Below are 22,773 nucleotides of genomic sequence, written 5' to 3' on the forward strand. Positions count from 1 at the left end.
CAGGAGAGAAGCATTGCGTTTGAAATACCCTGTCCACTTTAAACCATCTTATAATGGCTATTAACAAAGCAGAATCAGTCATAGTTAACAAAAATGAGCATCGTTCATGGTAACTGCTCCAGTCCTCATGCTAATGGAGCTTCAAGAAAAAGGCTATCTGTGTAAAATTGGTTTAAGGCATCACATATTGATGAACAAAATAACACTAAGGAAATATTTTATCTTCAGTACTACGTGAATGTCACAATACGTAAATTCAGTCAAAAGGTTATAAATTTACTTCAGGAATCAGTTACCATCTTGCTCTCTAGGATCTGTGAAAGGTTCCTGTTTTGAAGGGAAATCAGCTGTTTCAAAGAACTCAGTGAAAACTTTTGAGAAGACTAGAACAATATTTGAAGGTATGTTACAAGGCACAGATTTTTTATTATTTTGAATTAAGGACTTTGTCAAAATAGTTAACTGTTTTAATCATGCAACAAACATAAACTTGATGTAGAATACAAACCGACTCTAAAATTCAGTAGGCTACAAGGTACCCATTTCTTGGCTGGTAATGCCACCATGAACCGTCTGAAGCAGTTGTCAAGTGGACCTTCACAGGGTGAGTAATGTTTTGGTTTGAATGAGCTGTTTAAATATACAAACAATGCTCCAAAACTGGCTGTGACATCTAATAACAAAGTTCAGACACGTATGCATAATGTCAGGCGGTGCTGGATGCTGAGCTGCTTTACAAGTGGCCCCTGAAGGACTGCGGCAAGTTACTGAAAAAGACGAATGAATAAATGTATAGAACGTTCCTGTATCCACCATGTGAACACCAGCTCCCTGGCAGCCCTTTCAGAGTGTCTTCACAAATTGGTCAGATCAGCTTGGAAGCTGCAGAGTTTCTCTCAAAATTATGTGTTGTTGTTAGTTACCCATTTGGCATCTGCTAGTAGTATTCACATGACCTCCAAGCCCAAATTTATATCTCAGCCAGCATCTTCAACATTGCGGTACTCTCACAGTACTGCACCTTGCTGAGGTGAAGGGTTGCTGGCTCATGTTGTACCTGTCACAAAGCCCCTGCAGGTATGCAACTTAAATGAATACTTGTTCCACATATATGGTAAAAAGGTGTAGTTCACAGGTACATGTCCGTTTACAGTTTGACTGGGATGCGCAGTTTATCTTGCTAACATCAACATTTGAAAAATACAATTTATGACTTCCTAGCACGTACTTATTTTTTTGAAATTATTGAAACAATTTGCTCTATTTAACTTTGTACATTTTCATTATGTGAGAACAAAATACTGGTTCTGTAGGAAGGTTTGGAACTCTTAGGTAAGATTTGTTATTTGGCATGATTTATTTTACAGTTTCTGGAACTTGCCAGTGTGCATCCAATGATGTTTTAAGTATGTTCTGTTTAAATAATCTTGGGTCATATCTTAATGTATTGAAATAATTCAGGTAAACTATAATTCTTTTTCCACCTATATTTGAATTCAACTTCTTTTAAAGAAATGTGAAAAAAATTAAACATCTGTTTTATCATGTAGAATGATTTCTTCACAGTTGCGTTCAGAAAATTGCATTAAAATATCAAAAAGTTTGAAAGTTTGACAATGGCCTTTTGTTGAATGGTTGACTTTCAGCAAGTGTGTTTTAAGTACATGTTGCGGATACGACTTCCTGAAGATTGCTATCTACGACCTCCAGTCTTATGTAGTACTTTCTCCTACTTGCTGACTGCACACTCCCATCCTCATTCTAAAATTGTTCGGCACGGAAATGTAGGGCCGAGATGGCCTGTTTCTGTGCTGTAATTGTTATATGGTTATATATGGTTAAAATAGAAACATAGAAACATAGAAATTAGGTGCAGGAGTAGGCCATTCGGCCCTTCGAGCCTGCACCGCCATTCAATATGATCATGGCTGATCATCCAACTCAGTATCCCGTACCTGCCTTCTCTCCATACCCCCTGATCCCCTTAGCCACAAGGGCCACATCTAACTCCCTCTTAAATATAGCCAATGAACTGGCCTCAACTACCCTCTGTGGCAGAGAGTTCCAGAGATTCACCACTCTCTGTGTGAAAAAAGTTCTTCTCATCTCGGTTTTAAAGGATTTCCCCTTTATCCTTAAGCTGTGACCCCTTGTCCTGGATTTCCCTAACATCGGGAACAATCTTCCTGCATCTAGCCTGTCCAACCCCTTAAGAATTTTGTAAGTTTCTATAAGATCCCCTCTCAATCTTCTAAATTCTAGAGAGTATAAACCAAGTCTATCCAGTCTTTCTTCATAAGACAGTCCTGACATCCCAGGAATCAGTCTGGTGAACCGTCTCTGCACTCCCTCTATGGCAATAATGTCCTTCCTCAGATTTGGAGACCAAAACTGTACGCAATACTCCAGGTGTGGTCTCACCAAGACCCTGTACAACTGCAGTAGAACCTCTCTGCTCCTATACTCAAATCCATTTGCAATGAAAGCTAACATACCATTCGCTTTCTTTACTGCCTGCTGCACCTGCATGCCTACCTTCAATGACTGGTGTACCATGACACCCAGGTCTCGCTGCATCTCCCCCTTTCCCAATCGGCCACCATTTAGATAATAGTCTGCTTTCCTGTTTTTTTTTTTGCCACCAAAATGGATAACCTCACATTTATCCACATTATACTGCATCTGCCAAACATTTGCCCACTCACCCAGCCTATCCAAGTCACCCTGCAGTCTCCTAGCATCCTCCTCACAGCTAACACTGCCCCCCAGCTTAGCGTCATCCGCAAACTTGGAGATATTGCCTTCAATTCCCTCATCCAGATCATTAATATATATTGTAAATAGCTGGGGTCCCAGTACTGAGCCTTGGGGTACCCCACTAGTCACTGCCTGCCATTGTGAAAAGGACCCGTTTACTCCTACTCTTTGCTTCCTGTTTGCCAGCCAGTTCTCTATCCACATCAATACTGAACCCCCAATGCCTTGTGCTTTAAGTTTGTATACTAATCTCTTATGTGGGACCTTGTCGAAAGCCTTCTGGAAGTCCAGATACACCACATCCACTGGTTCTTCCCTATCCACGCTACTAGTTACATCCTCGAAAAATTCTATAAGATTCGTCAGACATGATTTACCTTTCGTAAATCCATGCTGACTTTGTCCAATGATTTCACCACTTTCCAAATGTGCTGCTATCCCATCTTTAATAACTGACTCTAACAGTTTCCCCACTACCGATGTTAGACTAACTGGTCTGTAATTCCCCATTTTCTCTCTCCCTCCCTTCTTAAAAAGTGGGGTTACGTTTGCTACCCGCCAATCTTCAGGAACTACTCCAGAATCTAAAGAGTTTTGAAAGATTATTACTAATGCATCCACTATTTCTGGAGCTACTTCCTTAAGTACTCTGGGATGCAGCCTATCTGGCCCTGGGGATTTATCGGCCTTTAATCCATTCAATTTACCCAACACCACTTCCCGGCTAACCTGGATTTCACTCAATTCCTCCAACTCCTTTGACCCGCGGTCCCCTGCTATTTCCGGCAAATTATTTATGTCTTCCTTAGTGAAGACGGAACCAAAGTAGTTATTCAATTGGTCCGCCATATCCTTGTTCCCCATGATCAACTCACCTGTTTCTGACTGCAAGGGACCTACATTTGTTTTAACTAATCTCTTTTCACATATCTATAAAAACTTTTGCAGTCAGTTTTTATGAACTATCCACAGTGATAAAACACCGCATAAGTGTCCACAATTCAAAACTCAGCCAGAGATGACAAGCATCAATTAACAGATACTGTGCAGTACTTAAATATGATGCAATGAGATAGCTCACCTGCCAGTTATTAGCACCGCAATTTACTGTGCAAGATAAACAGATATGAACATTAAAAACCAATACTTCAAAATGTGCAAGATTCTGAATTTCATTCTAAAATGTTCCCAGATTGTTGTTTTGCCATTGTTCTGCCTTCACCCTATTTGGCTGGAGCTCTCTTGTGATGGGAAGCTTGACTGCATTTCCAGTTCACTATATTAGTTCTAAGCCTGAACACAGTAAGCCATTCACTACTCAGTAAAAACAAGAGTGTGAGCACAAATCTAGACCTAGTTATAAGCTCTTCACATTTCTTCTTGGTTAAAATAACCCCAAATCCAAATTTTATGAATAATCAAGATTTTTTAGGTCAAATATTTAAACGGCACCACATGATACAAAGGTTATGTTTGCATATTAAAGAATTTGTGAATAATTCTTGTATTTTTAAAGTGTAATTTAGAAACTTCATTTTGGGCATTCGAAAATTTGGTGAGAAAAAAAGGTATATGTGAAGTGCACCTTGCAGCTTGATTGGTTCATCAGGCACATGCAAAACAATTATAGATTGTCTTCATTGAATAATATGATTATGTTATAAATGTGTCAGCAATTAGTTTTCATTTTAAATCTTGCCATAAATATTTGGCATCGTTTCAGGAACACATGTGCCATATATGTCTGCTGAATGTTATAATAGTATATAGTTGTGTAAATATTCCCTCATTTGAATTTTGAACGTATTGTAATTGGCACCATTCTTCATTTATAGGGACACTTATGGGCTTAAAACATTTCATGATTGAATCTTCATGCTATCTCATTTACTTTAGAGTTATGTATTGTACAAGCTGTTGTGGTGTTTAAAATGCTTAGTTCTCTTCATAAAAATAACAGTTCTATATTCTAATCACATAACAAGTTTGGAATATTTTGTAAGGATTTATTGATTCATCCTTTCATTCTGTGTCACTAAATCAGAAATATCACTAATTTCCAGGGATAATGAGAATGAAACAAAATATTGCTTAGAGTGAAGAAGGTAATTAAAGGAATATCTGATCCAAATCACTGAGAATTTACCAAATGACCACGGCAATGTTTGAACACTACACCCTGCCAGATGAAATAATGCTGCATTTTACATAATCATATTCTCAAAAATAATGCTGTTACTTGCAATGACTGTGTATAAAGGGTGAAATTGGATGTTCTTCTCAATTTTGAGTAAATCCTCGAAAAAGGCACCTATCAGTAGAAAACAACTTTATGTAGTATCTTTAACATAGAAAAACTTCCAAGGTGTTTCATGAATAAGTCATTGACCAAAAATTAGTTACTGAAGGGCAGATGAGTAAAGGATCGATGTGAGAAATGTTCCAAATAGTTTATTTTAATGAAAGAGAAAGAAAATGATTTTAGGAATTTAGGGCGGAAATTCAAGAGATTAAGGCCAAGGCAGTGGAAAGCCTGGTCACCAGAAGCAGTTTAAAATTGGGGAAGCTTAAGGTGATAGAATTGGTGGAGTGGGGAGCTGTGAAAGCCCTTTGAGTAGGGTGAACGGCTATCCTGTTCGAACCATGATCATTTGGATGTTAGAGATTTTACTTCATGTCCCAATCAGGTTCCAGCAGTAACTTGGTTGGGACTTGGAATGCTGTCAGGGAAGAATGCTACCCACAGCTAGCATGCATTAATCCAGTGTGGTATGTACTTGAGTACTAGCCTGGAACCTTTCTCCAGATTAAACCGTCCATGCTTTTCTTTCCCTCCCAATGAATTGTGAGAAATGTTCCAAAGAGTTTTAGAAGCCGCAGCTGGAAATGTAAGAAAAGTAAGAATTGTTCACGTTGGCCTAACCTGCCGCCTGTGTCCTTCCTCATCCCCATTGCAACGTCCCCAACCAGGCCTCCATCAGCATTGGCCCCCACGAAAGGGCCTGATGCCAAACTGGGAGAACGGCACAACCTATTCCATTTGGATAGCCTTCAACCCAATGGTATGAACATTGAATTCCCATACTTCATATAATCCCCCCACCACCACATCTAACACCCTCCCCCCTCCCACCACCAACCACCTCAGTACACACATATCTCCAGTTCTTCCAGCACTTTGATTTTTGCTTAACTTTAAATTAATTTTGATTCCTGTTCTAGGCTTCTACTTATCCTTGTTTGTCAGAGTGAACATAATGTGCAAGGTGGTACATGTATTTAATATTATTAACAGGCATCTTATTTCCTCTTCATTTATAAATATTTAGCAATTAAACATGGTTTGAAAACATTTGTAATAACTTTCCTTCCAATCTTGAAATGTCATTGATTTCCAGCCTTTGATTTGATTTTTATTTTGTTGCTGGGACAAAATGGGTGCAGCTTATCAACAACTTCTGAGGGAGAACCAACATTGCCTAATCCAGTGCAGAGACATCAATGAATTCTATATAATTACTGTTGGATTGATTCTAAAATCTACCAACTGTTGTGCTTATTTTAGATCACGTCAATGGAGTGTGCACGAGCCCTACCTCTCAACCCAGCAACACGGGAAAGCGCCTTTCCATCGCAGATACGTCAAAACTGAACCGCCGTGGACCAGGGAGGCCACCGTTTCGCAAAGTACAGTCAGCTGCCTGCATGGAAGTCTCATTGCCACTCACCCACACAGAAGGTGTGTGCCAACATCTGTGCATACATGCACGTGTGGGTGTATTCCCTGTTGACTCCAGTGACCTCTAGTCCAAAAACAGTGATATTTAACAAACTAGAAGCTAGGAGTAAAATTATTCCTAATGCTGAAGGTGAGGGTCACTATTTTAGTTTAGAGATACAGTGTCGATACAGGCCCTTAGGCATGCCAATCAGCCATACACTATTTCAATGTTATCCCACTTTTCCCGTCATACACAATAAGAGTCATTTACAGAAGCCAATTAACCTACAAACTGAAGCACCCGGAGGAAACCCATGTGGTCACAGGAAGAATGTACAAACTCCCCACAGACAGCACCTGAGGTCAGGATCGAACCTGGCTCACTGGCTTTGAGGCTGCAGCTCTAGCGCTGCCCCAAAGTGTATTACTTTCAGCATCCAAAGTCAGTGCAGGTACCTGCTCAATAGGCACTTCGTGCCCCTGAATCTAATTCTGCTTTTGTGCAATTATGTTGTATTGAAGGCTACACCTCAGTGAAAATTCTCATATCTCCTCCAATAAATCCAACTGATCATCAGGGCATTGAGTATAGGATTTGGGACATTAAGTTACAGTCGTACATGTTGCACATAGTCTCTTTCCCAGGGAAGGGAAGGGAAATCAAAAATAGAGGGCATAGATGTAAGGGGAACGTTTTAAAAGAACCCTGAGGGGTAACATTTGGAGCAGACTGCTGTAAAATATGGTCAAGGCAGGTAAAATAACAACATTTAATTATCAAAATAACAGCAACTGGACAAGTACATACATAGCAGCAATGTTACAACATTTTGAGAATTAAAAAATCAAGTCTTTAATTTATCCCATCAGATAAAGCATAAAAAGAAGTTTAATTTGACACCTAATTCACTTTCATATCTTCAGTATTAAAACAGTTATGGCCATTTTCATACTCGGAAATAGGCATCATGTTCCCTATTGCTTTTTCATTGACTTAACACAAAAGCTATGGTCGAGGACATTTAAAAGCCCATAACATTCTTAAAATTTAAGAGAACTGAAAGAAATTTTCAGTTATTATAGATTGAAGCATTCTGAAACAAATATGAAACAATCTTACTTAGATGACTTGAAATTAAAGCATATAGTTAGTTAGTTATCTAACTGTAGCTAATTACAAAATTCAATTACCAGATCTAAACATCTATCCATTTCTTAAGAATAGATTAACATTTTTAAATAGCCTAAGTGTCCAAATAACATTCACACAAGAATTCAGAATATAACATAATTTTTAAATCTCATTGTCACGGGTTTATAGGCCAAATGGAAGGAATTTAATGTTTAATACCTGTAAATTAATGGCCTTTTAAATCAACTTGCCTGTGGGATTTTCTGGAACGGGACCATTTGGAACGTTGAGGTTGCGGTGATTTTATTCCCCCATATCTGCAGCAAATACACTGCCGTTCGTTCGGGGGGGGGGGGGGGGGGGGGGGGGGGGGGGGGGGGGAATCACCGTTTCGCAACTTAAAATGTGAATTAAATGCATCTTAAGAAACACTTTTATACATAAGAATAAACTACTTTCTTTTACCTGTCCCCTACATAAAATCCGGCCCCGTTGTCGGCGTTGATGGCTTCAGAAGCTGATTTTAAAATCACTCCAGCGATTAACTTGTCGGGCAAATTTTTTTTTAAAACACACTGAACAGCCGTCGGAACGATTCTTTAGCAACATCTTGCACTCCAACAAATATAATTCAGGACCAGGTCGGAAAAATACGCGTTTTAACCCCGCCCCCCCTCAAACGCGCCAAAATCGTGCACACGGCCAGTGGCAGAATTGCAGTGCTGCTGAAGGTAAGTATTGTAACATACCTATACATAGGAATAGTTTAGAGGGATATGGGCAAGATGCAGGCACAAGCTTAGATGGGCATCTTGTTTGTCCAAAGGGCCTGTTTCCATGCTGTATGAATCTAAGGCAATGAGCTTGTTCAATAATGTAATAAATTCTCTCTTACTTGTTTAAACTCATCAGATACAAGATAGATACCCTGTACAATCTGTTTTTAATCTTTAAGGCAACCTATCCATTCTCTTTGTTAGTCAATCAATCAATCGACCTTTATTGTCATCTTGCAAAGGAACAGTTGTACAGTGCAAAATAAGAAGACGTTTCCAGAGAATAGCGGAGCATCGCACATGAAACTTAAAATCATTTCACACATAATAACAATAAAACCAATCCAGTTCCTGATGAAACAGTATAAATAGTTAAAAGCAGGTAAAACAGCAACATTAAAATACAGTAAAACCAGTCATTAAAATGTCCGGGGCAGCTGATTTGAGTGGCCAGTGCCAGAGTTATTAAAATGTCAGTGCAAAGCCGCAGAATCAGGTGACTGTGAGTACAGAGTGACTGTTTAGCAGTCTCACAGCCTGTGGCAGGAAGCTGTTTAGCAGTCTTGTAGTCCGGGCTTTGATGCTACGGTATCTCTTGCCTGATGGCAGGAGATCCAGGTGTGTGTGGAGGGGATGCAGTTTGGCCTTAGCTATTCTCTGAGCTTTTTTCAGACAGCGGCTCTGGAACAGTTCTTGTACCGAGGGTAGGGAGACGCCAATGATCCTCTCTGCTCCCCTCACTACCCTCTGCAGAGCCTTCCTGTCCGAGCAGTTGCAGGTGCAGTACCACGTATTTATGCAGTACGTGAGTACAGACTCCACCGTACCCCTGTAGAAAGTCCTGAGGATGTTGATGGGAAGTGAGGCCTGTTTGAGTTTCCTCAGGAAGTGCAGTTGCTGATGGGCCCGTTTGACAATCCTAGTGTTGTTCCTGGACCAGGTGAGACTGTCTGTAATTTGCACACCGAGGAACTGTATGCTCTCCACTCTCTCCACTTGGGTGCCACTGATGTTGAGGGGTGTGTGTTTTGGCTGCGCCCTCCTGAAGTTGACAACCATCTCCTTTGTATTGTCGACATTTAATGCTAGATTGTTGTTGCCGCACCAGTCCACTAGTTGTTTTACTTCCTCCCTGTACATTGATTCGTCATCTCCGCTGATGAGTCAAGTTACCTTTCTCTGAACGTTAATCTCCATCATTTAACTAAGTATTTATGTTTCTTTGTTATTCAATATCAGCTTAAAATTATTTGTTTATTTAGGTGGATGTAGAGAAAAACTCTACATAACAAACACTAAAACTGCTGAACGTATGATTCACTTATAAATCCAATTTGACACAAAGTAATTACAACCAGGTATTTTAAACATAATTTTAAATAACTTTGGTTTTCCAGAAATATTTATTTTCAATATAAATTGCTTCTGAAAAACAGAGTTATTATGTCATTTGGATTTAGGATTTAAATCACTACAGTCAGAATATAAAATGCTTATAAAAATTACCAAAGCATATGGATTGTCAGTCGTAACTCATTAGTTAGCACTCCTGCCTCTATTACCTTGTTGACTACAAATTCTACTCTAAATATCTGCACAATAAAATTAAAAGCTGATATTCCGACACAATTCTGAGAGAATGCTGCATTGTTCCAGTGCTGTCGTTTGGATTAAATGTTAAATCAAGCCCGCATCATCTTTTTCCAGAAGTAAAAATGTTCATGATGCTATTTCAAAGAAGATTGTGGAAATGAAATAGTGTATGACATCAGATCAGTTAAAATAGATTATCCAGTTACTACCACATTGTTTTTGGAACAGTTGGTTGAAGCATTTCCTCCCTACGATAATGGCTACACATTCAAGCGTATCACATTAGCTATAAGGCACTCTGGAATAAACTGCATTGAAAGGCACTATCAATCTAGGCTGTTATGCCTTTCTAGGCATTTACAATTAATCTAAGAGATAGCAATTGCATTCATTCACTTTCTATTGTAACTAGAAACTAATTTTGGATTACATGACATGGATATTTCAATGCTCAGAAACTATAACATCCAAGAAAAAACTGTGAAGCAAGGTATGGAAATAAAAGAAATTGCAGATGCTGAAATGTTTAGCAAAACACAAAAGTGCTGGAAGAACTCTGGTCAGGCAGCATCTGTGGAGGGAATGGATAGATGACGTTTTAGGTTGGGGCCCTTCAAAAATTGTTAAAGTCATTTTTAAGAACTGGGTTACTGATAAGCTGTTAGGGGTGCTTTTGCACTGCTGTGCACTTTCAAATTGGGTTGGGTATCTCTTTGCTGTTTTTTTAATTTTTATTTATTTATTAGAAGCTAATGTACAAGAGTAGAACCAACGGCATATAAAATTATATGGCTATTGTACAGCTTTAATTTTAACTTTTTAGCTTTGAATTAGATGAAAAGAAAGGAGAAAAAGCGAGAAAGAGAAAAAGTGAGATGTGCAAAGATAGGACCCCTAGACTGCCAAAGTAGTATAGCCTAAGAGTGAATAAAAGAAAAAAAAGAAGAGAGGAATAGAAAAAAATAAAAGGACAAAAAGAAAAAGAGAAAGAAAAGTGTTGGTATACCTGCCTCTCATCCCTCCCCACCCACCTCACCCAACCCATAATTAGATTTAAATCCAAAATTGTGTTGCACCATACTATCCTCGTAATAAATCAATGAATGGTGTCCATGTCTTGGGAAAATGGTCTGTTTTTTCTGCCAAGACAAGTCTAATATTTTCAAGATGTGTCTGCTGTTTTTATTCTAGAATAATCATAGCAGTATTATAATTTTCTTCAAAATCTCGTAGTATTAGTTTGTAATTGACAGATATGACATGGAAACAGACCCTTCGGCCCCTCAAGATTGCACCAATCATCGATCAATTGTTCACACTCGTTCTATGATATTCACAATCCCACTAGGGGTCAATTAACCTACAAACCCGCATGTCTTTGGAATGTGGAACGAAACCGGAGCATCCGGAAGAAACTCACGTGGTCAAGAGGACAACGTGAAAACTTCACACAGACAGCACCCGAGGTCAGGATAGAACCCAGGTCTCTGGCACCATGAGGCAGCTGCTCTACCAGCTGCACTATTCTGGCACCACAAGTGTAAACGCATTTCTATTATGAACACAAAATCAATCACTCAATAATCAAATAGAGCCTAGCTATGGGGAACTGTTCACATTCATCATGATTATTGGGCCCCAGCTATCATTCATCTGAGAGCAAGATATTTCAGTGTGTGTTAGCAAGCGGACCAGAACCATGAATGGCAATGATTGAGTTTCTGGAAGTATCCATCCATCACACTTGACAACACTTCGGTAATTTTATTCTTCACTTATTTTATACAGAAAGTAAAGAAAATTCTTTTAATCGGTCAAGAAGTTCCAGTGTCTCCAGCATTGACAAAGAATCGAAGGAAGCCATAACTGCTCTCTACTTCATGGAGTCCTTCAGCCGAAAGATGGATTCAACGCTCTCGCCATGCCTTTGGCTTGGTACCAGTTTGGGTACAGTGCTAGTTATCTCATTGAACCTTCCTCCAGAGGAGCAACGATATTCAGAGCCACTCGTGGTTTCTCCCAGCGGTAAGAAATGTCTTCATATTTACTTTATAGGATAGCTTATTGTTTTGGAAATCAGATGTAATAACCACTTTGAGGACAAGAGTTATAACCTGGTTATCACATGGAAAAGAAAGTTAGAAAAAATGGGGCATATTCAGGCAGGAAGATAGAAGAGGTGGAGTACCCCAATGATAATCTTTGGCCCTTCATTATTTATTTTGTAAATTAATGACTTGTTGGAAGGGACAGAGTATAAAGTATCCATTTTGCCAATCAAACAAAAGATGATGCAATGAGGGCATTTGTATTCTGCATAGGGTATAGGTAGGTTGAGTGGGTTGGCAAATATGTTCAATGTGGAATGGAGCAGGCTTGAGGGCAAGGTAGGGTACATTTTTGTGTTATTGTTCATAACAGCAACTTAAGCAGATCACCTTTACGGAACTGTAACCAGAATGGACTCAATGTCATCTTGGCCTCCTCGCTTATTGTGCTAATGGAGGTAATATAATTGAGCATCTCAATTAACCCCTTACACCTAAAATCATTACACATCATCCTTTGGATATCGTTACAGAGGGAATAGTCTGTTAGGTAGAAATGTGTTCAGTTGCCTGCTACTGTGCTAAAATACCTTAAATTATGTTTGACATATCTGCAGCTAAGTTATTTCAGCTATCATTCTACACATTTGTTTGCTTAGTTTATATTTATTAAATAATGAAGATTAATTTACATTGATATGGCAGTAAATATTCCAATATCCCAGACATTTTCTCAGAATTAGGAAAATCCAAGGAATGAGTGGGTTGACATATGTGCGTTTGACGACCCTGGGCCTCTAGTCGCTGGAGTTTAGAAGAACGAGGGGAGACCTCATTGAAATCTACCGAACAGTGAAAGGCCTGGATAGAGTGGATGTGGAGAGAATGCTTCCACTAGTGGGCGAATCTAGGACCAGAGGTTATAGCCTCAGAATCAAACGGTGTTCCTTTAGGAAGGAGATGAGGAAGCATTTCTTTAGTCGGGGAGTGGGGGTTAATCTGTGGAATTCATTGCCACAGAAGGCTGTGAAGGCCAAGCCAATGGATATTTTTAAGGCAGAGATAGATATATTCTTGATTAGTACAGGTGTCGGGGGCTATGGGGAGAAGGCAGGAGAATAGGTTGAGAGGGAATGATAGATCAGGGGAATGATTGATCAGCCATGATTGAATGAAGGCGTTGACTTAATGTGCCAAATGGCACATCACTTCTGCTCCTATAACTTATGAACTTATGCCATTGGGTCTTAAAATCTAAACTGTTACATTTTCCTTAGCTTCCAATGACAATTTTTGCTGGGAACTGTGACTTGCACATAGTGCCTATTTGGCAAATATTAACAGGTCTTGATCAGTGCTATTTTTATAGACAAAAATATGCCACTGCCTATATCGTTCCTTCCTGTTGGTGTCAATGATGGATCATCGTCCTAGAAGCTGTTTAAGGACCTGCCACCTAATTTAATTCATATATTTTACTAGCACTTGCCGCCACAAAAAAGCACTAGTTCTTAATAATAATTTGTCTGTTTAACGGCATTTGGTCAGTTGGATACATATAAATTGGCTTATGCTCTGAGGAAAAGTAACGCTATAACTGAGAATGTTTAATGTTTCGATCAGTAATATTATGCTTTAGTTTATGGATATTAGCCAAAGAGAACTGACTGGATGAATTTGGCCAACTGGAATTGCTTGCAAAGTATTTTCTCATGTCTGTTACAGGTTTCTATCGACTAGTTTATGAGGCATGAATCATTTGAAGTACATCCAAAAACAGGAAACATAAAGTATTAAAATGAATAAAATGCAGGATTCCATGCTAGTAGTGACAATGGCTTGACATATATATTTTTTGAATTTTTCAGGCACTGTGTTAATGTTGAAAGGAGCCATACTAACATTTGCCTCTTTGGATTCGCTGGGCAGTTTAATACACCCCCCATATGAGGTGTGGAAGGATCCCAACAGTGAAGATAAAGATGATAAAGCACGGAAAAGAAAACTAGTAAGATTTTCACCATCTTCCTCTCAGGAGATGGGGGACCACCAGTATGTAGTGCTCTGCTCTGAGAAACAAGCCAAACTCTATTCCCTTCCTTCTCTGTGCTGCTTATATGTACACAATATCACTGAGACTTCCTTTGTATTAAGAGCAGACATCGTAACAATGTGCAACAGCATCTGCCTGGCTTGCTTCTGTGCTAATGGACATATTATGACCTTAAGGTAACTTTCTTGTATTGTAAGTACTTGAATTTCCTACTATAATTTCACCGTTGATAATTGTAAAGTTACATTTATGAAACTTTTTTTATGTGAAGATTTATAATCTACATGTTTAGATTTTCTGTCATCTCCCTCTTCCTTCCCAAGCCATAAATTGCTTTGGGAAGTTAGAGGACATTTTGTTTTTGTGACATTGCTTTCTTCAGTTCATTGCTCAATCACTTATCCATAGTATTTGCTTGCCCTTGGCTTTAGTTGTGTTTGAGATTGATTCCCTTCTCTTTACAAGTCCAGGTAACATCATTGACACTGCAAGGACATCGCCAGACCCTCCACTGTACATTACTGTTCTGTGCATCCAAGGATCATATCGATGCAGTTCTTGCCATCGGCTCTCACCTAAAGCCATGAATCAGAATTTTTTTTTCTTATCTTGTATTTAATTATGCTAGCAAAAGAATAATGTTATCTCAGTGCATTTGATTTAATCTTTTAATATGTTACTCACTGGACTGCACGTTAAGACACCATCCATTTCTTGTTCATAATTAAAGTGTTTTATCACTAGCTTCTGGATGCTTTACTCTAATTTCTTCATTATACCGCTTGTCCCCTTTTCATATTTTCATGTGATTTTATTATTTAATTAGTATAGGAGTAAAGAGGTCCTTCTGCAGTTGTACTGGTGAGACCACATCTGGAGTATTGTGTGCTGTTTTGGTCTCCTAATTTGAGGAAGGACATCCTTGAGGCAGTGCAGCGTAGGTTCATGAGATTAATCTCCGGGATGGCAGAACTGTCATATGAAGAAAGATTGGAAAGACTGGGCTTGTATTCACTGGAATTTAGAAGGATGAAAGGGTACCGTTTTAGAAACGTAAAGGACTGGACAAGCTAGATGCAGAAAAAATGTTCCCAATGTTGGGGGAGTCCAGAACCAAGGGCCATATTCTAAGAATAAAGGGGAGGCCATTTAAAACTGAGATGATAAAAACTTTTTCACCCAGAGAGTTGTGAATTTGTGAAATTGTCTGCCACAGAAGGCAGTGGAGGCCAATTCACTGGATGAATTTAAAAGAGAGTTAGATAGTGCTCTCGAGGCTAGTGGAATCGAGGGATTATGGGGAGAAGGCAGGCACGGGTTACTGATTGTGGATGATCAGCCATGATAACAATGAATGGCGGTGCTGGCTTGAAGAGCCAAATGGCCTCCTCCTGCACCTATTTTCCATGTTTCTATTTCTCCATCGAATTATGGGAGCTTATCTCAAATTGGTGTAAACCTGTAGATGAATGAGCATTATGAGTCTCTATCAAATACAATCATGAATGAAGCAATGGTTACAAGCAATGTAGGTTATATGATTGAAAAGCAAAGGAATGCAGATAATGGAAGTCTGAATTAAAACAGATGATGCTGGGGATATTCAAAGACAAGCATTATTGGAGAGAAACAAGGTTAGCATTTCAGGTCAGTGATCCATCATCAGAACTGGACAAATTAGAAAACAAAATTGTTTTAAGTTGCAGTGAGGGAAAGGGGTGGGACGTTGAAAGGGATCGAATCCTTGGCCCAGAAACAAGTCCTCAGTCCATCATGTCAACGCCAGCCATTGCACCCATCTTTAAGGACCTGTCCCAAAGTTACTCACAAATTCTCCCGAGTTTTCCTATTGATTCAAACTCGGAGAATGTCCGTAACAAGTCCGTGGATATATCGTAGGGGCTCGTTTTGCCAGCCGTAGGTACTCGGGGCTATATTTCATCAGGCCGAATAAACGTCCCGACTTACCTGATGCCCCGAGTACCTACGGCTGGCATAACGAGCCGCTACGATATATCTACGGACTCCTACGGACACTTTTACGAACATTCTCCGAGTTTGAATCAAGGGGGAAACTCGGGAGAATTCAAGAGTAACTCGGGAAAGTGAGACAGACCCTTTACTAATCACATTAGCCCACATTAGTCCATGACCTAAACCCTGCTGATTCAAGTGCTGGCCGAGATGTTTCTTCAGTGTTGTGAGATGTCAGGTCCACTGTTTCCTCAGGCAGCACTGCTCATAATTTTGTCTACCTGTCACCAGGTGATACAGTTTACTTTGGTGCTATGTGAGAGAGGGAACTGAAGCATTTTACGTGTAAGTGGTCCTGCCAAAGGAATGTAAATAAAGGAAGATAAATGAGGGCAGTTAGCGTGTGGGGATAAAACAGCCCACGAGAATTGTGAGTTACAGACCACAGCAGTTGCTGCAAATCTGAAATGAAAAGAGCTTGCTGGAGATATTCAGCAAGGGGCTTCCGTGAAGAGAGCAAAAATGCTGAGTTAATGCTGCCAGTGGAGATGCAAGAAACTGCAAATGCAGGAAACCTAACAAAACACAAAGTGTTGGATGAACTCAGCGGGTCGGGGAACAACTGGAGGGAATGGACAGGCAAAGGTTTGGGTCGGGATGTTTCTTCAGCCAGTGTCGTGACCAGAGTTCCTCCAGCATTTTGTGTCTTGCTTACCGCTGTTAGTGGTTGACTGGGAAATGACAGAAACACAGGTAAATTATATGATGATCATCAGAAACAATAAAACCTAATTTACTCCAGTTTGTCTGTCAATTCCTAAAGTATAGGACGGTTCTTAAACTGCAATAAATAATGTTTGTTTTTTTTTACATTTTTTAAACCATAGCTTGCCAAGCCTCAGACCATTGCTGGATGTAAACTACTTGCCTTTAACTGATATGAGAATAGCCCGGACTTTCTGCTTCACCAACAGTGGACAGGCTCTGTATCTGAGTTCACCCAGCGAGATCCAGCGAATTACCTACAGCCAGGAGATGTGTGAAAATCTTCAGGTAAAGCTGCCATAACGAGCAATTAATCTTACATGAATGTCCTGTAACATGAGGGAAGCAAGTATTAATCATCTTGGCCATTTTGTTTTTGAATATAAGAAAACATTTAGAGCACAATAGTGAAATATTTGGGTGAATTGTGCTGACTATCACTGCCAGTTCTTCGGGGAATAGTTGATATTCAGCCTACAGGGTGGCATTAGAGCGTGATGACTTTGCGACTGGTCCCAGAGGAGGATCTACTATCATCCGATACAATCGCCCTACTCATTTAATTAGTTTTCTATCTGTAAACCCAGCACGTATACAGATATGTATGTCGCAAGCTTACACAAACTGGCTACAAGTTGGTCAATGAGATTAAGTGGGAAAAGGTAGTGTATTTATCATTAGGTCATAAGTGATAGGAGTAGAATTAGGCCGTTTGGCCCAGTAAGTCTATCCCACCATTTAATTATGGCTTATCTCTCCCTTCTAACCCTATTCTCCTGCCTTCTCCCCATAACCTCTGACACCTCTTCCTCAGATATGGTGCCCAAAATTGCTCACAATATTCCAAATGCGGCCTCACCAGCGCCTTATAGAGCCTCAGCATTACATCCCTGTTTTTGTGTACAAGCCCTCTTGAAATAAATGTTAGCATTGAGTTTGCTTTACTACCGATTTGACTATTTTCATATCATCTGCAAACTTGGCCACAAAGCCTTCAATCCCCTCGACTAAATCATTAATATACATCGTGAAGAGCAGCGGCCCCAGCACCAAGCCCTGCGGAACTACGCTAGCCACTGGCAGCCAACCAGATAAAGCCCCCTTTATTGCCACTCTTTGCCTTCTGCCATCCAGCCAACCTGCTATCCATGCTAGTGTCTGCCCTTGGATACCATGGACTCTCATCTTCCTTAGCAGTCTCACGTGTGGCACCTTATCAAAGTCTTTCTGAAAATCTAGGTAAAGAACATCTACTGACTGTTCTTTGCCTGTCCTGCTATTAACTTCTTCAAAGAATTCCAGCAAATTTGTCAAGCAAGACCTCCCCACAAAGCCTACTTCAGCCTATTTTATCGTGATCTTCTAAGTAAACATAGAAAATAGGTGCAGGGGGAGGCCATTTGGCCTTTCGAGCCAGCACCGCCATTCATTGTGATCATGGCTGATCGTCCCCAATCAATAACCCGTGCCTGCCTTCTCCCCATATCCCTTGATTCCACTAGCCCCTAGAACTCTATCTAACTCTCTGTTAAACCCATCCAGTGAATTGGCCTCCACTGCCCTCTGTGGCAGGGAATTCCACAAATTCACAACTCTCTGGGTGAAAAAGTTTTTTTCTCACTTCAGTCTTAAATGGCCTCCCCTTTATTCTAAGACTGCGGCTCCTGGTTTTGGACTCACCCAACATTGGGAAATTTTTTCCTGCATCTAGCTTGTCCAGTCCCTTTATAATTTTTTATGTTTCTATAAGATGCCCCCTCATCCTTCTAAACTCCGGTGAATACAAGCCTAGTCTTATCAATCTTTCTTCATATGACCGTACGGCCATCCCAGGGATCAACCTCATGAACCTACGCTGCACTGCCTCAATCACAAGGATGTCCTTCCTCAAATAAGAAGACCAAAACTGTGCACAATACTCCAGATGTGGTCTCACCAGAGCCCTATACAACTGCAGAAGTACCCTGTAACCTCATCCTTTACAGTGGACTCTAAAATCGTACCAACTCCCGAAGTCAGACTATAGGTCGCGCTGTTTTGCTTTGCTCCCTTCTCATGCAGCGGGGTTATATGGGCAATTGGTCCATCTATGGTTCAATGTTTCATTTTAACTTTGTAAAACTTGTTTCCTTCAGTGTTTTGAATTACTTGACTTAATTTTTTTTTTTGCAATTAACTATAAAAATGTTATCATTTTTGAATGTCTCTGCTGGGAAGCTCTCACCCCAGCTTAGCCTCCTGTCTAACGCTGTCCGTGCACTCAAAGGACAGGGCCTTAGTGCTTAACAGAACCCTAATGAAGATGAGAATGGAGAAACCAGGAACTGCAGGTGCTGGTTTAAAAAAGAAGATACAACGTGCTGGAGTAATTCGCTGGGTTTCTCTGGAGAACATGATAGGTCTGAAGAAGGGCCCTGACCCAAAATGCCACCCATCCATGTTCTCCAGGGATGTTGCCTGACCTGAGTTACTGCTGCACTTTGGGTCTCCTATTAAAAGATTAATTGTACCAAATACTTTTGTCACTTCCCAACTGCATGAAAGCCTGAGTTTAAACCTCTCTGGATCCACGCCTGGTAAGTGTGCCAAACAGCAGTGATCCACAAAATCCTATCCTGTTCAGCTTTCTGTTATTTTTCAGAGACTTTATTCTTGAAGATCCTGTTGTAAAACATGCTGTTGTCCAGGATAGTATTTATTAAATGGAATATTTTTCAGTTTTAAATTAAATCTAATGATTGAGTGAAATGTTATGGTGCCTGAAGATTCAGTGTGAATTGCATAGTTATCACCACCTACAAAATTTTACGCATAAAGACTTGGGGGCCCCAATGACAACCAGTTTATCTTGGGGAACTGGTAGAAACAAGAACAAATAAAGTTGCATAAAACTATATAAGCTGATGTACAAAGTAATATTGAAGATAACGTTACATTTCTCCGAAGAAATAACATTTAATACCTTCCCCAAGAGCTTTACTGTTGACTTCTCCACATAAAGAGATTTGGCAATTTGCAAAACAGAAGCAAAGGAGAAATTGTTATTTCTGGCTTGAACCCAATTGTACTGTGCCGTGGTTTCACAGGACAGGATATTTCAGCTTCCCACTGGTATTAATGTGCATAGCACCACTTCCAGTACATTGAGCCCTATGTACTTCTGAAAACTTGCCAATTATGGTTGGTTGCGTATGTTATCTATTGTGAACCGATTGGCACATAAAAGTAGACATTTCCTTTCTCCATCACAACTTCTATACCACATGGGGACCAGTTTTTGTTCCCCAATGCGATATCCATTTTGACTATACGTATTTGTAGTTGCCTAATGAAATAAGGCTGTAATATGCATAGGAGCAGAAATAGGACATTCAGCCCATCAAGTCTGCTCTGCCTTTCGATCATGGCTGATCTATTTTCCTTCATACCATTCTCCTGCCTTCTTCCTGTAACCATTGACATCCTTACTAATCAAGAACTGATCAATTTCCGTTTTACAAGGTAGACAAAAATGCTGGAGAAACTCAGCAGGTGAGGCAGCATCTATGGAGCGAAGGAATAGGTGACATTTCGGGTCGAGACTCTTCTTCAGACTGTCTATCTTCGATTTTTCCAGCATCTGCAGTTCTTTCTTAAAAATCTCCGTTTTACAAATGCCCAATGATTTGGCCACCACCGCTGTCTGTGGAAATGAATTCCACAGATTCACCACCCACTGGCTAAAGAAATTCCTCTACATATCCAATCTAAAGGTACATCCTTTTGTTCTGAGACTGTGCCCTCTGGTCGAGACTCTCCGACTACTGGAAACATCTTCTCCATAGTCACTCTATCCAGGCCTTTCATTACTCTGTATATTTCAATGAGATCTCCCCATCCTTCTAAACTCCAGTGAGTTTTGGCCCAGAGCCATTAAACACAGCAAATCATCCCGGGATCATTCTCGTAAACCTCCACTAATTCCTCTGCAACGCCAGCCCATCCTTCTTCAGATAGGGGACCAAAACTGCCAAAAATATTCCAAATGTGGCCTGACCAACACCTTATAAAACCTCAGCATTACATCCTAAGGAACAGTATTAGCACTTGTAACATTTCACTGGACGTACAGAGCAGGCAGACCACCATATGTCAATCAGCACACACACTAATTTCAAAGTAATGACATCAAATCAGAGCTAACGCCATCGCCAGTACTGCAGACACCACCAGATTTGTTTAGAGAAATTGTCAACATATGTGAGCTGCTGAGTAATTGTATTGCTTCGATTCATTTTATTATTTCTAGACTTCTTGAAAGCTTTTAAAGACCACCAATCTATGGATTGAAAGGGTTTAGAAGGCTATTGGCCAAATCCAGGGACATAGGTCTAGCCCAGTATGCTAACTTGGTTAGTATACTGGGCTAGACCTATTTGGCTCATAGCCTTCTAAACCATTGCCAACTCAGTTGACATGGACATGGTGGGTCAAAGGGCCTGTTTCAGTGCTGTGGTGCTCTGACTCATCGAATGCTATGCCAACAGTTGATAGATTGTATTGATTTCAAGGTTCTGCAAGAACCATGTGCTGTCAGTCCCCTGCGCATTAATTTGTCCTGTTCAGATTCAATTTTAATTGTCATTGTCAGTGTACAGTACAGAGACAACAAAATGCATTTAGCATCTCCCTGGAAGAGCGACATAGCAAATGATTTGAATAAATAATAATAAGTGTCCGGGGGGAGTGGCGATTGGCAGTCACCGAGGTACGTTGTTGAGTAGAGTGACAGCCGCCGGGAAGAAGCTGTTCCTCGACCTGCTGGTTCGGCAACTGAGAGACCTGTAGCGCCTCCCGGATGGTAGGAGGTTAAACAGTCCATGGTTGGGGTGAGAGCAGTCCTTGGCGATGCTGAGCGCCCTCCGCAGACAGCGCTTGCTTTGGACACTCAATGGAGGGGAGCGAGGAACCAGTGATGCGTTGGGCAATTTTCACCACCCTCTGCAATGCCTTCCGGTCGGAGACAGAGCAGTTGCCATACCATACTGTGGACTGCAACTGGGCAATCACAGCACCCAGTTGCTCCACTGCTGCTATATGCATCTTCTGTTACATTGCAGATACCTCACCGATGATTTACACATGCTACTCTAGGTACAATGTACATCTGACTAGAGTGGTGGGTGGGCTGGCTAGAAATGACATTTGTAAAATGATGACAGAAATCCAGCAATGCACAATTACTTTGCTGTATCCAGCCCTACAACCCTGCTGTTTCTAAATTACAACAAACTGTGCTCATTTCAGCAAGCCAACAAAATTGTTCCCTCTGATACCTTCCTTTCCATAGGTTTTGAAATTATTGGCTCCAATGATTTATTTATTTTTTCAGGAAATGCTGGGAGATTTATTTATTCCAATCGAAACTCCAGAGGCCCAGAACAGAGGTTTTTTGAAGGGATTATTTGGCGGAAGTGCCCAAACATTTGACAGGGAAGAGTTATGTAAGTGATTGACACTTTGCACACCATACAATTACGTCAAAACATTCACTTTGGATATAAATTAGGGACAAAATGATATCTCTTACTCTATTTAAGAAGATGAACATAATCTACTAGAGTGTGCAGATTTATAGCCTTTATCATAATGTGCTGAAAGGTAATTTTCCTCCACAATTTCTGTGCCAATTTATCATTTTGCCCCTCTTTTGTTCAAATAGTCATTGTTATAAAAATGAGTTACTTAATTCTTGCAGTGGATAAGGGAACACGACCAGAGATTCCTTTTGCCTCATGGTCTCGGAGTAGCGAGCTAAAATCTTGCAGTGTCAGAGGGAAATGTTTCAACAGCTGTAATCTGTAACATCTTTATATTGGGCATGAGACATAACCTCAGAAGTGATATCAGTTGCAATATAACAAGCCAAATTAAAGTTTAATTTAGCATCAGTGTAAAGTGGTACTATCCTAACA

The 22,773-nt window shown here is 40.2% G+C and overlaps 1 protein-coding gene across 4 annotated transcripts in view; it reads left to right on the forward strand.

The window, feature by feature from the left end:
• LOC129702538 (syntaxin-binding protein 5-like) overlaps window positions 1–22,773 on the forward strand; it is a 233,558-nt gene that overhangs the window by 202,821 nt on the left and 7,964 nt on the right. For 3 of the 4 annotated variants that reach the window (XM_055644284.1, XM_055644285.1, XM_055644287.1), the window contains 6 exons: window positions 312–401; window positions 6,323–6,496; window positions 11,768–12,004; window positions 13,896–14,256; window positions 16,942–17,107; window positions 22,191–22,302. In XM_055644284.1, coding sequence (XP_055500259.1) covers window positions 312–401; window positions 6,323–6,496; window positions 11,768–12,004; window positions 13,896–14,256; window positions 16,942–17,107; window positions 22,191–22,302 — 1,140 coding nt within the window. The remainder of the gene's footprint in view (window positions 1–311; window positions 402–6,322; window positions 6,497–11,767; window positions 12,005–13,895; window positions 14,257–16,941; window positions 17,108–22,190; window positions 22,303–22,773) is intronic. The other variant, XM_055644286.1, reaches the window with a different exon arrangement.

This window comes from Leucoraja erinacea, chromosome 13, assembly GCF_028641065.1.
Source record: "Leucoraja erinacea ecotype New England chromosome 13, Leri_hhj_1, whole genome shotgun sequence".
In the NCBI taxonomy this organism is placed as follows: domain Eukaryota; kingdom Metazoa; phylum Chordata; class Chondrichthyes; order Rajiformes; family Rajidae; genus Leucoraja; species Leucoraja erinaceus.